The following is a 15,904-nucleotide window of genomic DNA, read 5'->3' on the forward strand; positions in this document are numbered from 1 at the left end:
TCACCCCGCCCGACCCCCAAGGCAGCTCCATGGAAACCCAAACTCTTCCCACCTCACCGGACAGGACTCGGTACAGGCACAAGGGTTCTCGCGTCTGCCTGTTCCTGCACAGCTGGCCCCTCCGCTAACATGGGAGCGATACCTTGGGGGATATTCCCGCACACGGAGGAAATTAGCCAGCCCCACTGCCACAGCAGGAGGGGGCTTTGAAAACATCTGGGGAGTTTAAATGTAGAGCCAGCACCTACCAGCTGCAAGCCCCCAGCCCAGTGAACTTCCCCTCTTGGGCTAGTTCCTTGACTGTGAGAGATGCCATGAGAGCCTGCAGGTTTTGTGAGGATTAACCTGCCTTGAAATTAAAGCTTGAAAGAGCACAGCGTACAACACTCTAAACGTCGGTTTCCTCCCCGCTATCCTCCAGCCCCCCACGGCTGTCCCACGGTCTCACTGCCCCTCTGGTCAGGACTTCTTCAAAGACGGCTGTCTCAGCGAGGCCAGCGGCACCTACAGGCTGGCCTCCGGGACGCCCTCCCCCAGGCCTCCGCCTCCCCAAGCTGCACACCACCTGTGCGTGGGAGCCCCCAACCACCTCTCTGCAGAGAAAGAAGATACACACAGAGGCCTTGAGGTCCCTAGATCATCCCACCGCGGCGGGATTCCATTCCATCTCGGGCAAGCCTCAGCCTAACCATCGAACTTTTGTTGACAAAGCAACAGGCTAACACTTGGTTGTAACGTGTTTAATTTGTGCTGTCCACACCGGACGCTGCATAGAACTGGAGTCAGCCCCCTGAGAGCACCCCCACCGCCCCCACACAGAGGAGGATGGGGATGGATGTTCAGAGCCAGGGAAGGGAGAGAAGAGCTGTGTATAAGACTGTGACTCCCCAGAGGGGGTGAGAGGTTCCCCTCCTCGTCTGGCAGGTGAGGGGGTGAATGGCAATCCAGAGGGGGCGATGTGATTACACCCACGGGATGTTAACTTTCCCACGTGAGGAGGCGGGACCCTGGAAAAGGCTCTGTGCTCAGGGTGCTGGCTGGCTGCTTGTCCTCGGTGACAGCCTTGGAGGGAAGCAGAGATGGCCGGGAGGCCGGGGCTGCAGAGGCCTTACCGCTTCCTTCAGGTGGCGATGCCTTTCCAGCTGATCTCAGGCCGGGAGAGCTGGAGCCAGCCCTCGGCCCCCTCAGGTCTCGGGAGGTCCCAACCAGGGCCGAGGAGCGCTCTGACGGCCCTGCCTTTAGATCACCGGAAGGGCCGCGACCAAGCTGCCGTCTTCACCACCAGGGACCGCAAGACAGCGCAACTGTCCCTTCAAGTGACCGCTCTTCAGCTTGCCGAGCAGTTCCCATCTTTTAGGTAGAAGGCAAATGCCAGACTTCACTCTCTTCCGTCCTGACACACATGTGCACACGTTTAAGAGGTAAGCCGGTGAGGGAAAGGGACACGAGTGACGCGGCCAGCCTGGCTTCCTCCTGGGGTACAAGCAAGACTGAGAGTCTCTTCAGAGGCAGCTCCTCCAGACACACACCGCACCCAGAGCCCAACTTCTGCCTCCCTGCTGGCTGAGTCACTCAAGGCTGAAGTCCACAGGAACGAGCAATTCCCCAGAAAGGACCAGAAGACACCGGAACAGAAGAGCTAGAGGTCACTGGCTCGGGCCCTTGAGCGATGAGGTGTTGTCAGTCACACGCACACTCCTCAGGTTCCAGGAAGGAATGCAAGGCCACCACACTCAGCCAGGGTGGGGCTGGGATTCTGAGGCAGTGCTGGAAGGGTCCCCCTCAGGGTGGAAAGGCATCATCTAGTGCTAGAGGCGTGAGATCTGACTCCCCCAGTCCCCTCCCTCGGTCGTACCTAGGATAACAGCTGCCCCCATCACTGCTCTGCTAAAGGCCTCAAGACGAAAATTCCTGAGAAGGTTGGGGGGGGCGGTCCCTTCACGTCTACCTGTGGGGCTTCCAGACTGTTAGCTGTTGAACAAGGGAATCACCCGGGTGATCTCCTGTCTGCAGATGGGGCACCTCTTGGGCTCCGGCAAGGCGCGGTAGCACTCGGCACAGGAACAAACGTGCCCACACTCCAGAAAGACGCAGGACTTGAAGTTGCTCAGACACACGACGCAGGCGCTCTTCAGACTCTCCCTGTCCTCAGGCTTGGCGCGGCTCAGCAGCTGGGCCTCGTGCTCCTGGAACTCCTTCTCCATCTGCCTGAGGCGCAGCCGCTCCTGCCGCTGCAGATAGTGCTTTCGGAGGACGAAGAAGAGGGCCGCGCATGTGGCAAAGCCGAAGACCAGCGTCAGGACCTTCCAGAGCCTGACGCTCGACTCCTGCCTCTGCAGCAGACTGTCAAAGTCCTGGCTGCTTAGATAGTACTGCATGCCCTGCTTGGGGGGCTGCAGGCGGACGGAGTTGTTGTCCAGGACCAGCTCGCCGACCCCCGTGAGCGTGGCCCCAACCTTCAGCATCTCCTCGGTCTCCTGGATGCCTTTGGGCCGCTCGCCGCTGATATAGTGGCCGATGACATCAGTGAAGGACTGGATGGAGGGGTGGAACTTCTCGTACACAGTCTCCAGGCCCAGATCCTGGGAGTCCAGGGGCTTCAGCACTCGCACGGCCATGTCCACGCTGTCCTCGTGGGGTACCAGGTCAAAGGGCACCGTATTGGTCCTCTGGTGAATGATCTTTGAGCAGTCATTCCTAAGACAGCAAGAGAGCCCAAGATAAAATGAAGGACAGCAAACACTTCATGCCCAGGTAGAGACGGGATGGCCGAAATGCCAGGACAGGATAAAGTTTGAAATACCTAGAAGAATACACACAAATCGCTACTATCCGAGTGCCTCGTAATAGGGAAGCTCAATTTTTTAGATTCTCGGGCAATACCAGTGGGCAATAAACACTGTCACAGGTCACCTCTGCCATTTATTTCTCTTTGCCACATTCAAACAAACATCCGATTTCTTTAAAAAAATTAAAAACAGAACTACGACAAAGGTGCCCAGGTGGCTCAGTCGGCTAAGCATCTGACTTCGACTCAGGTCATGACCTCACGGCTCACGAGTTCCAGCCCTGCGTCGGGTTCTCTGCTGTCAGCACAGAGTCCGCTTGGGATCCTCTGTCGCCCCTTCTCTGCCCCTCCCCCACTTGCATGCACTCTCTCTCTCTCTCTCTCTCACGAGATAAACAAACATTAACAAACAAACAAACAAACAAAAACTACCATATGATCCGGCAATCCCAATCCTCTGGGGTTACATCCCAAAGAACTGGAATCAGGATCTCAAAGAGGTAGCTGCACTCCCCTGTTCCCTGCAGCATTGGTCATGGGAGCCAAGACACGGAAACAACCTGGGTGCCCGTCAGCGGCTGAGTGGTTAAAGAAAACGTGACACACACACAGTGGGACATCACTCGGCCACAGAAAAGACGGACACTCTGCCGTCTGTGACGACAACAGGGATGAGCCTGGAGCACGTCGTGCTGAGCGAACTGGGCCACTCAGCAGAAAGACAAACGCCGCATGACTCCACGTACACGACGATCTGAAAAGGTCACGCTCATAGAAACAGAGAGCAGATTGTGGTCACCGGGGGCTGGGGAAGAAGAAAACGGGAGTTGTTCTACAATGGGTATAAAGTTTCAGTTATACGAGGTGAAGAAAGTCTGGAGATGTGCTGGAAGTAACAGCACTGCCTGCCACGCTCCCAAACGTGCCAGAAGCGTAGATCTCACGTTACGCGCTCCTACCACGATAAAAAACAAAATACAGAACAAAACAACACCACACAAAAAACTAGGTCAGTTGGAAAAACAGTTGTCTGTGTGATGGCACAAAACTGTTGCAATAGATGCTGAATTCATGAACCCATGACATAAATCGGTGGCTCTCAAACTCAGTGGGCATACCAACAGATTCTACGCCCCCCACGGTGCGAATGCTGGCTCGGTAGGTCTGGAACGCAGCCCAGGAACCTGCATTTGAACAAGATGCCTCGGGGACTCTGATGGAAGAGGTCCTCAGACCACACGCAAGCACGCTGTCAGCATGAAGAAACTGGTCTGTGCGGGACACCAGCGTCCGAGCCGACCAACCGTGAGGGGTGGCGAGGCGAGAGGGGATGCGTACCAGAGGTGGGTGGTTCGATTCCACACCATCTTGTGCTCCTGCAGGGTCAGCCGCTGAATCACTCCCTTGCAATTCTCCACGAACTGGCTGTTAAGCGTTTCTTTAACCGATCGGACAGCTCCTAAACGGAAACAAATTATTCGCCTTCTGAAGAATTCTTCCGCCCTCTCCTTTTACGGTGATTTACATTTCGTCTGGTTTGAGCTTAACTAACCAAAATGATGAAAATGATTATCACGGCAGGTTATGTTTTGCGGGCGCTCTGCTAAGCACTTTACAAGGATCCCTCATTTCAGCTTTACGACAGCCCTGTAAGGGAGGAATTCCTTTACAGATGGGGCAAGGGAGGTTCAGAAAGGTTCGGTGGTTGCCCCCAGGATCACACAGCAAAAACCCAGGTCTTTCTGACCCTGAAGCCCAAGTTCTGGACCACTGCCCCAAGGCTACAAAAGGCCCTCGATGTCAGCCAAGATTTTTATCAAACTTCTAGAAGAGGAAGTTTTTAATTTTACCAATAAATAAACATACCTTCAATAACTGCATAAGGCACACATTTTCCTGGGGCTTCTGAAAGAATGCTCTTCAAGTCTTCACCCAAGTGGATTCTTTTCGCTCCCTAAATGCAAACAACGTATTACGCTGATGAGCGTAAGTACTGATGAGTACTGCGCGTTCTATCAAACCTAAAGGCCAAACAAGAAAATGACTGTTTGCTTGTCTCATGTCGGGAGAATGAGGAAATCAGGCAGGAAGGAGCGTGTGGAGAACCACGTCCCCAAGCTGTGTCCCAGAAGTTGTACCACATAACCAGGTGTGTGCCATCTAGAGACCGGGGTGCCGTGCACATTCTTTCTCCTGTTATTGGAAACATACCCTCCTTTGCGTTTTAACTTCTTTTGGTGAAAACAGCAAAGGTACTTCTCAGTTTTCATACCATAGACTGACCATGATTTAATCTCTTCCTGACGACACCGAACTGCGCATCCAAAGGCCTTACATGTAAAGCACCTAAACGGGTGCCAGACGCGTGGCAGTGGCCCAGGCAGCGGGGTCTCTGAGCAGGTCTCCATCCGTGCTCCCCATTACGCATGGCAGGAAAGGGATGCCTTCACTTTGCAGGGTGAGGCTCTGTTTGCTGGCGCTCTTCTCCCACTTTCCCGTTTGCCGTCCTACCCCTGGACAAGCAGGCGAGCACGGTGACCGCCGCTGCCACCTCCCTACTCCTGCCACCCCTCCCTCCGTTCAGCCTCCGACCTACCGCGCGTGGGGACCCACCACGCCTGGCGCCCGCTGCATCACAAACAAGACAGAGTTAATAAAATCAATGACCGTGTCCTGAGCATCCATGCGCCAGGCACTGTGCTGGGCGCTGGGCATTCAGGGATGAAGGACGGACACTCCCTACTTGCGGCATATCGCCGTCAACAAATCTGAAGATGCCAGGCAAGTAAAGCCTCTGGGAGTGAGGGGGGACTTGGCACTCTGAGGTCACTGTGAGGTGAGGCTAGTGCTATACAGTAAACGACAGGAGCCACGTCAATACAAACTTATTAACCACCTACCCTGTGAGGATAATACAAATAGCAGCCTAGCAACTCACGCTTACGGTCTATCGACTTGTTTGTTATCTGTCTCCCTCCCCCGGACTATTCAACTGTGGGAGATGATGGGACCTTGCTTGTCTTGTTCACTGCTGTCCCCCCCCCCCCAGTGGTGAGAACAGTGCCTGACCCATAGCAGGCGCCCAATAGGTGTCTGATGAATACGTTAGAGAATAACCACTCAGACCCACTACAGCTGACCCTTGAACAATGCAGGGGTTAGGGGTACCGACGCCCCCCCACACTTGAAAATCTGTATATAACTTAACTATTCATAGCCTACTTTGACGAGAAGCCTTACTGATAACATAAGCAGTCAACCAATACATATTTTGTATACGTGTTTTACACTGTATTCCTGTACTAAAGCAAGCTAGAGGAAAAAAAAGTATTTTTTTTAAAAATCGTTAAGAGAAAATACATTTGCCGTCCTGTATTTATCGGAAAAAACCTGCGGATAAGTGGACCCGGACAGTTCAAACCCATGTTGTTCCAAGGTCAACTGTATACACCAGGCACTAAGCTAGACACTTTAAGTGCGTAAGTTCAAGTGATGCTCCTACCATTCCTATACAGTAGACATTATTATCCCCACTACAGACAAGGAAACGGAGGCTCAGAGAGGTGAAGTGATTTGCATGAAGTCACACAACTGGGAAAGTATCCACCACAGAATGGCCAGTTCGATTTTTTTTTTTTAATTTTTTTTTTAACGTTTATTTATTTTTGAGAAGAGAGAGACCGAGCGTGAGTGGGGGAGGAGACAGAAAGAGGGAGACACAGAATCCGAAGCCGGCTCCAGGCCCTGAGCTGTCAGCACAGAGCCCGATGCGGGGCTGGAACTCACGGACCGCGAGATCATGACCTGAACCAAAGTTGGACGCTTAACCCACTGAGCCACCCGGGTGCCCCTAGAATTTTTTTTAAAGATGAGTGGGAATAGGGTCAGAAAGACCTGGGGTTTAATCAAGCTCCAGTGTATCTACTATGACTTTGAGCAACCTAATTTACCTGAGTGTCCCTTTCCAAAACTTTCAAAAACCTGGAGAGAAAATGGGGCGCCTGGGTGGCTCCACTGGTTAAGCACCCGACTTCAGCTCAGGTCATGGTCTCACAACTCGTGAGTTCGAGCCCCGCATTGGGCTCTGTGCTGACAGCTCAGAGCCTAGGGCCTGCTTCAGACTCTGTTTCTATCTCTCTGCCCCTCCATCTCCCTCTCTCTCTCTCAAAATATAAGTAAACATTAAAAAACTTTTTAAAAACCTGGAGAGAAAAATCTCACCGGAGTTTTAGGTGTACTAAATGAAGCTTAAGGTGTGGGAGAGCCTAGCCCAGGGACGGGCACATAGCAGGCATGCAGTATGTATTCCCATCGCCATGAGAGATCCACAAGGATAAGACTCAAACCAACTCTGGAAATTTTGCAGTCTGATCAAGAGAATAGACTCTAAAATGTTAGGAATCCCGACTCTTTCCAGGAAGGGGCTTTTTCATCCTCATTTGGGAACTAACTGGCAAGACTTTTCGAAAACGGATCCTGGAGAGTTCACGGTTTCAAAGCTCCCACATTCAGCCAGCCTGATGCCAACCTGATTTCTGACTTTGAGAGGCAGCCAGTGAAGTTATCAGTTACACTCCTAGCCAATCACTTCAGGAGTGACTTATTTATAATCAGAAAAACAACTGGGCAGCTGGAATCTCACGAGGAGGCCATATGCACCACAAATCCAACTGCGTGGTAACCCAGTTCATTTCAGATGGATTCCAACACTCCCCTCGATAGCAGGGATTCCACTGAAAACGATATGATGATAATGAGCTGAGTCTGGTTTAGGAATCCTTCTTCAAATAAATGTCAAGTTAAGCCCTAACTGCGATATTGGGACATTTCCGCCAAAAGGAATGGACAAACATCTACTGAGCATCTATCACTCGTCAAGCACGGAGTTAGAACCTAGAAGGAAAGAAAGACAAAGCACAAATGAGACCCTGCCTCCGACCTAAAGAGGTCCATCTCTCATGGGCCAGACATTCACAATAAAGCAATGTGGTCAATCAGAAGAAGAAAAAAAAAAAAAAATCCCACACTTGGAATCAAAAGATCTGACGTTAAGTTCCAACCAGACCAGCTGTAAGACCTTTCCTCTGACTCTCAATTTCCTGCTTTGCAATCTGGAGGGAACTGTCATTTTCTCTACCTCAAAAAATTGTCGTGAAGAAAAAAAAAAAAAAGATGAGAAGGTGCTAAGCTGTAAAGGGCAGCCCAAGGAAGAGTTATTTTTAAAATAACTAAAATATTAAAAAGGAAGAGTCTGTAGAAGCAAGGAACTGAGTAGTTACATAAATGGGCAAAGTCTAGGGTTTCTGCACTTGCTATCGCCTCCATCTGAATTGTTCTTCCCCTAGACACCTGCACGGTCTCCCTCACCTCCTCCTGGGCTCTGCTAAATGTCACCTTATTTAAAATAGCAAACCTCCCTTTCTCCAGCATTGCATTTCCTCTCTTCCCCACATTATTTTGTAGTATTTTTCTCCCCATCTGTCATGCCATCTGATGTACTTGTTACTGTCTGTCTGCTTGTACCAGAATGCGATCTCCGTGACGGGAGGGACTTTGGTCCCCGAGGGCCTGGAGCAGAGTCGGTGGTCAACAAATAGTTGTCGAATAAAGTCATGAAATCGAGATTCCGAGTAATGAGAGGGGCTTCGGAGGAAAGGGGGCAGTGAAACGGTTATTACGAAACCCGAATTCTGGTCCTAGCTCTTCCAGGGACTGGCGGAGCGACACCTGTCAGGGCCGGTTTCCCCTCTGGCCAAGTTTCCGACGCTGGAGCGGCCCAAGGCGAACCGTGAGCTCACCAGGACCGGGGGCAGGGGTGACCCGGCTGAGGCCAGGCTGGCTCCAGCACTGACCTTGAGCTCTTGGGCGACCTGGGCCTTCTGCCGGTACACGGAGTACAGGACGGCGGTGACGACAGAGCTGGCGCCCAGGAGGATGAACTGGCCCAGCGAGGGCCGCCCTCCGCTCTCCATGGCCGCGTGCCGGCGGCGACGCCGAGGTCAGGCCGCGCGCCCCCGGAGCTCCGCCGCCCTCCAGCCGGGACCGCGCCCCCGCACCGCCCTTCGCGAGACCGGCTCTCGGTCCCCAGGCGATGACGCGCGGCGCCGGCACCGGAAGTGGGCGGGGCCGAGCAGACCGGAAGGCGGCGTTGCCGGGGTGATCGTCCGGCTGCGGCGGCCTGCACGGCGACGGGGTCTCCTTCGCAGAGGGGAGGAGCGGGATGGTTTGGGGGAGCTCGGCGACGGCTTGTCGCTCCTGACCCTTCTTCCCCTTGGACGCGCGGCGCACCGGCCACAGTTGACGTGCTCGCGGCGCCCTGGTCTCGATCCCTCTGGTTTCCTGGGCTTACTGGGTTGTTTGATGGGTTCTTGGATGGCTCCAGTCAGTAGATTGAGAAGAAAGAAGAGGACGAGTGTTAGCAGGCACTTAGGAGTATTGCACATTTAAGCTGATGGCAAACCTTGAGCCTTGGATTTTATTCTTCCACTTTACAGACGCGAAAACTGAGGCCGGGGAAATTAGGGAATATACACAAAGTCACACTGCTAATGAGTGCTAGGGAGGAATTTATCGCAATCCAGAGCCCTTAACCTCCAAAAGGGCAGATTATATCACCAAAGTAGCCCTTTAATCTGCCATCACTCCTACAACAACATATTTGTTAACTAATAATTACAGCTATTTTGTTGAGTGCCTGTTATGTGTCAGGTACTGTGACAGAAGTATTACGGACATGCCATTTAATCCTCACAAGACGACTATAGAACAGCTTCCAGACTATCTTCTGACCTCTTTAGTGATCTCTTAACTAAATCAGAAGATACACAAAATCTTACCCAAAACATCCGTGTGTTCATCAAGCTAGCTTCTACAGGTTACGCTTTAAATTCTTGAAAATGTAGGAAGGTACCCACTGGTCAAAATTAATATGTAAAATGCATCTAAAATCTGTAAATTTCGCCACAAAAATAAAACCTCTTTACTAAAGAAATTGGCTATCCATGACATTTTCGACCACATTCCTTAATTATCCTTGGAGTCAACCAAGAATTACTTGGAGTCTAACCAAGAACATGGGGTTAGAATCTCCAGATTGTTAACATCCCCAGATACTTTTGATGATTTTCAATCCAAGAGGTGATCGTGAATTTGTCACACGCACAAACACTTAAAATGAAGTCTAACTTTAATTTTTTTAATGGAACTTGCCCAAAAGTTAATAACACATTGTGTTGGCAAAGGTGCAGGGACAGAGGCTGTCATAGATTGCTGATGGGTGTGAAACTGCACATTCCTTATAATTAACAATTAGGCAATGATGATCAAGAGTAAAAGTGCCCACACCCATTGGCCTAGAAATTCCACCTCCAGAAATTCTCCCTACATAAATTCTTACACATCTGAACATGACAAATATACATGATTATTCATTGCAGCATTGTTTTTAATAACAAGAATAAAAACAATGTCAACGTTATCAATAGTTAATTGGTTAAGTAAGTTTTAAAAATAGGTGTATACGAGGGGCACCTGGGTGGCTCAGTCAGCGGAGTGTCCGACTTCGACTCAGGTCATGATCTCACAGCTTGTGAGTTCGAGCCCCGCATCAGGCTCTGTGCTCACAGCTCAGAGCCTGGAGCCTGCTCTGTCTCACCCTCTCTCATTCTGCACCTGCCCCGCTCATGCTCTGTCCGTCTCTGTCTCTCTAAAAAATAAACATTAAAAAAAATTTTTTTAAGTAGGTGTATATGAGCATAGTAATGTGAAAACGCAAAGTGCAAACCTGTTTAAGTATGATCCCATTTATTTTAAAAAGGAGGGAGGGAGTGCCCGGGTGACTCAGTCAGTTAAGCATCCTACTCTTAATCTCAGCTCGGTCATGATCTCACAGTTTGTGGGTTCAAGCCCCATGTTGGGCTCTGCACTGATAGCATGAAGCCTGCTTAGGATTCTCTCTCTCTCTGTTCCTCCCCCACTCACGCATGTGCTCTCTCTCTCTCTCTCTCTCAAAATAAATAAACTTTTTTAAAAAGGAGGGGGAAATATATATATGTTTACATGTATCTAGAAAGATTCATAAAAAGCTGATGATATTGGTTGTTTACATAGAAAGGAATCTGGTGGCTAGAGAACAGGGTGACTTTTGACTCTTTTGTACCTTTTGAGCATGAACGTATGGCATGTTTTGAACTAATAAAACGTGATTTTAAAAAGAACAAGAAGAACACGCCGCTCCACAACCCATGATTATGAGAGCCTCCTGCATCCGAGGCTCTGGCTGGGCACTAGAAGATACAACCGTATATACCCAGGCTCTGCCCTCTGGCAGTGTAGGGTCTTGGGGAGAAGCAGAAATGGACAGTTATCTGCTATCCGGGCCCAATGGAATTAGGACAAGCAAAACTCCGCCCGCATAGGGAGGTGCAGCTTCCTCTCCTCACTAGGGAAGGAATTTGAGTTCTGTAAACATGACGGAGGGTGGAGTGGGGAGGTGGGAGTAGGAAAGCCTTCATGCAGAGGAAGGAAAATAAGCAAAAAGTGCAAAGCTACCAAGAGCTGGCTGGGACAGCCCGAGCCCAGGACACGTGATGACAGAGAACGGGGAGCAAGTAATTAAAAAGGAAGGTGGCAGTCAGGTCCTGTAAGCTCCTAAATGTCAAAACAAAAATTTCAACTTCTTCATTTGGGAGATGCAATCTAGTAAAGCTGGCTGAGAACCAGCAGCACGTGATCTAATCTGGTTTTGGGTTTTTTTTCTTTTTCATCATCAAAATCCCTATATCCTTAGCACACAGCAGGGGGAAGAACAAAAAAGGGAATGTAAAAACGCAAACAGGTGTGGCACCTCCACTAAAGGGTCCTTGTTTATGGGTTCTGATTATTTGCTTTATTCTACAGAATAAAGCATGGGTTCCTTGGGAGCTTGTTAAAAGACCATCAGTCTTAAATGAAACAGTTTGATTTTAACCAACCCTGCCATTTCTTTGCCAAAGGCTAAAATCCTTCTTTAGCCATGCTGAGCACAGTCCTATTGGGCCATTTTGAAATGTGCACGATAAGGATCTTGTTAGGAACGATTGAGAGATGGGCAGTTTCTGCTGCAGCCAGATGTCCCTAGGGAGCCATTCCCAGCTCAGAATGGCTGTCCTCATTGAATCACGAGGTAAAGATGAGCCTCTGATTTCAAGAGAGTGAGTTAAGTTCATAACGCACCAGGCGGAGACTCTGGGAGGTGGGAGTTGGGGGGCAAACCTGAGAGAGATGGGTTACCAAGGACACTGCCACCACTGGAAACACTGAGTACCAGACTTTTGTCATTGATTTTCTCTTAGAGGAGCAACAGTTCTCTGTGAGCCTCTTAGGCTGTCCGTCCAGTGAGGCATTTAGCAGAGTCCAGGCACCAAATAAAAGGAAAACTGGCATCTTAGCCGCTGCACTGATGTTCCCAGACAGGTGCCACAGGAGACAGAAAATAGAAAAGATTCACATCCGATTGTCATTCAGTGTCCTTACAGAACTTTCCATGGGGAGAGCCACGAACATCATAAGTATTAGGAATTATATAATGTATTTAGCATATTTTTAATGAGCATTTTCTGCATGCTATGTACTCTCCCAGATACGGTGGGTCATGAGGATAATGTACAGGGCATGCCCCCTAACCTCTCGCAGAGTACAGGAGACTTTTTCTTCTTTTCACGATGATTGAAACTGCACCTGTTTGGGTAAAGAATCTGAGATGACTTCCTAAGATAGAACATACCAAAGAACAGATATATGAAAAACAAATATAGAAATCAATCAATTAGGGGCACCTGGGTGGCTCAGTCAGTTGAGCGTTGACTCTTGGTTTTAGCTCAGGTCATGATCTCAGAGTTCATGGGTTCGAGCCCGGCATCGGGCTCTGTGCTGACAGCACTCAACTTGCTTGGGATTCTCCCTCTTCCTCTGCCCTCTTCGCTCACTCTCTTTTTCTGTCTCAAAAATAAATAAGTAAACAACTTTTAAAAGGCAATCAATCAATAACAAAAATCAGCTAAAGGAAGCAAGAAACGACCTGTTACTAGGCCCCTAGAATGAGTTAATCGTTACAAGTGGACAGCATCCTTGACTGTGAGCTTCCCAACAGCCATGGCAAAAAGGAAATATGTTGATCTAGTAGAAAACATGGGGCAGCAATCCCTATCAAAATAACACCAGCATTCTTTGCAGAGCTAGGACAAACAATCCTAAAATTTCTATGGAACCAGACAACACCCCGAGTAGCTAAAGCAATCTTGAAAAAGAAAACCAAATACTGGAGGCATCAAAATCCTGGACTTCAAGCTATACTACAAAGCTGTAATCATCAAGACAGTGTGGTACTGGCACAAGAACAGACACTCAGTCCAATGGAACAGAATAGAGAACCCAGAAATGGACCCACAAACGTATGGCCAACTAATCTTTGACAAAGCAGGAAAGAATATCCAATGGAATAAAGACAGTCTCTTCAGCAAGTGGTGCTGGGAAAACTGGACAGCGACATGCAGAAGAATGAATGGACCACTTTGTTGCACCAGACACAAAAATAAACTCAAAATGGATGAAAGACCTAAATGTAAGACAGGAAGGCATCAAAATCCTCGAGGAGAAAGCAGGCAAAAACGTCTTTGATCTTGGCCGTAGCAACATGACTCTGGAGGCAAGGGAAACAAAAGCAAAAATGAACTAATGGGACCTCATCAAAATGAAAAGCTTCTGCACAGCAAAGGAAACAATCAGCAAAACTAAAAGGCAACTGACAGAATGGGAGAAGATATTTGCAAATGACATATCAGATAAAGGGTTAGTATCCAAAATCTATAAAGAACTTATCAAACTCAACACCCAAAAAACAAATAATCCAGTGAAGAAATGGGCAAAAGACATGAACAGACACTTCTCCAAAGAAGACATCCAGATGGCCAATCGACACATGAAAAAATGCTCAACATCACTCATCATCAGGGAAATACGAATCAAAACAATGAGATACCACCTCACACCTGTCAGAATGGCTAACATTAACAACTTAAGCAACAACAGATGTTGGCGAGGATGTGGAGAAAGAGGATCTCTTTTGCACTGCTGGTAGGAATGCAAATTGGTGCAACCACTCTGGAAAACAATATGGAGGTTCCTCAAAAAATTAAAAATAGAACTACCCTACGACCCAGCAATTGCACTACTAGGTGTTTATCCAAGGGATACAGGTATGCTGTTTCCAAGGGGCACATGCACCCCAATGTTTACAGCAGCACTATCGATAATAGCCAAAGTATGGAAAGAGCCCAAATGTCCATCGACGGATGAATGGATAAAGAAGATGTGATGTGTGTGTGTGTGTGTGTGTGTGTGTGTGTGTGTATTATATATACACAGTGTAGTATTACTCAGCAATCAAAAAGAATGAAATCTTGCCATTTGCAACTACATGGATGGGACTAGAGGGTATTATGCTAAGCGAAATTAGTCAGAGAAAGACAATATCATATGACTTCACTTATATGAGGAATTTAAGATACAAAACAGATGAACACAAGGGAAGGGAAGCAAAAAGAATATAAAAACAGGGAGGGGGGACAAAACGTAAGAGACTCTTGAATATGGAGAACAAACTGAGGGTTACTGGAGGGGTTGTGAGAGGGGGGATGGGCTAAGTGGGTAAGGGGCATTAAGCAATCTACTCCTGAAATCATTGTTGTACTATATGCTAACTAACTTTGATGTAAGTTAAAAAATTAATTAATAAATTTTTAAAAAGAAAAGAATCATAACAAACAAGACTTGCTAAATTTCCCCCAGTTAACTACACTTACTTCATACCCTTTGTCCTATCACACTTCTCCACAACTGCCCATCCTTCATCAAACCTAGCGCAAAAATGCTCAGGTTTAAACATTTCTTCAGGTTAAAAATAGAACTACCCTACAATCCAGCAATTACAATACTAGGTATTTACCCAAAGACCACAAAAATCCTAACTCAAAGGGAAACAGGCACCCCAATGTTTACAGCAGCATTATCTACAATAGCCAAACTATGGAACTAGCCTGTGTCCATCAACTGATGAATGGATAAAGACAGAAGATATAGTGTATACACGTACATATATATACATATATGCACACACACATATATACATACATGTGTATATACATATATATACACACACAATGGAATATTACTCAGCCATAAATAAAGAATGAAATCTTGCCATTTGCAACAAAATGGATGGGGCTAAAGAGTATTTTGCTAAGTAGGTCAGAAGTCAGCAGAGGAAGAGAAATACCATATGATTTCACTCGTATGTGGAATTTAAAAAACAAAACAAATAAGCATGGGCGGGGGAGAGGCGGGCAAACCAAGAAACAGACTCTTAACTATAGAGAACAAACTGATGGTTACCAGAGGGGTGGGGAGGGGGGGGGGAATGGATAAACTGGTGATGGGGATTAAGGAGGGTATTTGTTGCAATGAGGACCAGGTATTGTATGGAAGTATTGAATCACTAGATGGTATAGCTGGAACTAATATTACACTGTATGTTAACTAACAAATTTAAGTAAAAACTTGAAATATAAAAAGGAAAAAGGAAAGAAAACATGGGCAAGCATCTGAAAGATCGATTCAAGGCAGTTCGTGAAAAGTCTGATGAAGAGGGAGGGACCAAGTTGTCTGCAGGTCAGCAAGATGGTTCGCAGTCCATCTCTGAGGATGCTGCTATCAGAAGCTCATGGAAGGATGTAGGTTTGGAGGATTTCCCAAAAGAGGTTGCACCCACAGTAGGGGGTGGGAGGGGTAGTGGACGCCCAGTGGGTTTCCTTTCTCTCAGTTTCCTTTGGGCCAGGGCACCTACTCACCATTGGCTGACCAAAGGTTCCAGCACAAAGATGGGAGATCTTCTGGAAAGCAAAATGGCCTGTGAGGATAGAGTGCTTAGGGCTTGGCCTCACCAGCACCGCAAATCACAGGAGAAGTATCAGTCTCTAGACGGGGACTGATCTGTCACAACTTCACTTTGAAACTCCTCAACATACTATGTTATGAACTGTAATTTTCTTTTCTTAAACAGCTTTATTGACATACAATAAA

At 48.1% G+C, this 15,904-nt stretch overlaps 1 protein-coding gene across 1 annotated transcript; it reads right to left on the reverse strand.

The window, feature by feature from the left end:
* Positions 1-725: 725 nt before the first annotated feature.
* MUL1 (mitochondrial E3 ubiquitin protein ligase 1) lies at positions 726-8,802 on the reverse strand. Its single transcript, XM_030326838.1, has 4 exons — positions 8,641-8,802; positions 4,655-4,742; positions 4,127-4,247; positions 726-2,697 (listed from the first exon to the last, which is right to left on the reverse strand). The coding sequence occupies exons 1-4, from the start codon at positions 8,758-8,760 to the stop codon at positions 1,968-1,970; spliced, it is 1,059 nt and encodes a 352-aa protein (XP_030182698.1). The 5' UTR covers positions 8,761-8,802; the 3' UTR covers positions 726-1,967.
* Between the last annotated feature and the right edge of the window lie 7,102 nt (positions 8,803-15,904).

The sequence above is a fragment of the Lynx canadensis genome, chromosome C1 (genome assembly GCF_007474595.2).
Source record: "Lynx canadensis isolate LIC74 chromosome C1, mLynCan4.pri.v2, whole genome shotgun sequence".
Lineage (NCBI taxonomy): Eukaryota > Metazoa > Chordata > Mammalia > Carnivora > Felidae > Lynx > Lynx canadensis.

Coding starts and splice junctions, on each gene's coding strand:
- MUL1 (XM_030326838.1), bottom strand. CDS start 8,760: ATGGAGAGCGGAGGGCGGCCCTCGCTGGGCCAGTTCATCCTCCTGGGC. Junction 4,248..4,654: donor GCCTTATGCAGTTATTGAAG/GTATGTTTATTT, acceptor GTTTCCGTTTAG/GAGCTGTCCGATCGGTTAAA. Junction 2,698..4,126: donor AATCGAACCACCCACCTCTG/GTACGCATCCCC, acceptor TTGCTGTCTTAG/GAATGACTGCTCAAAGATCA.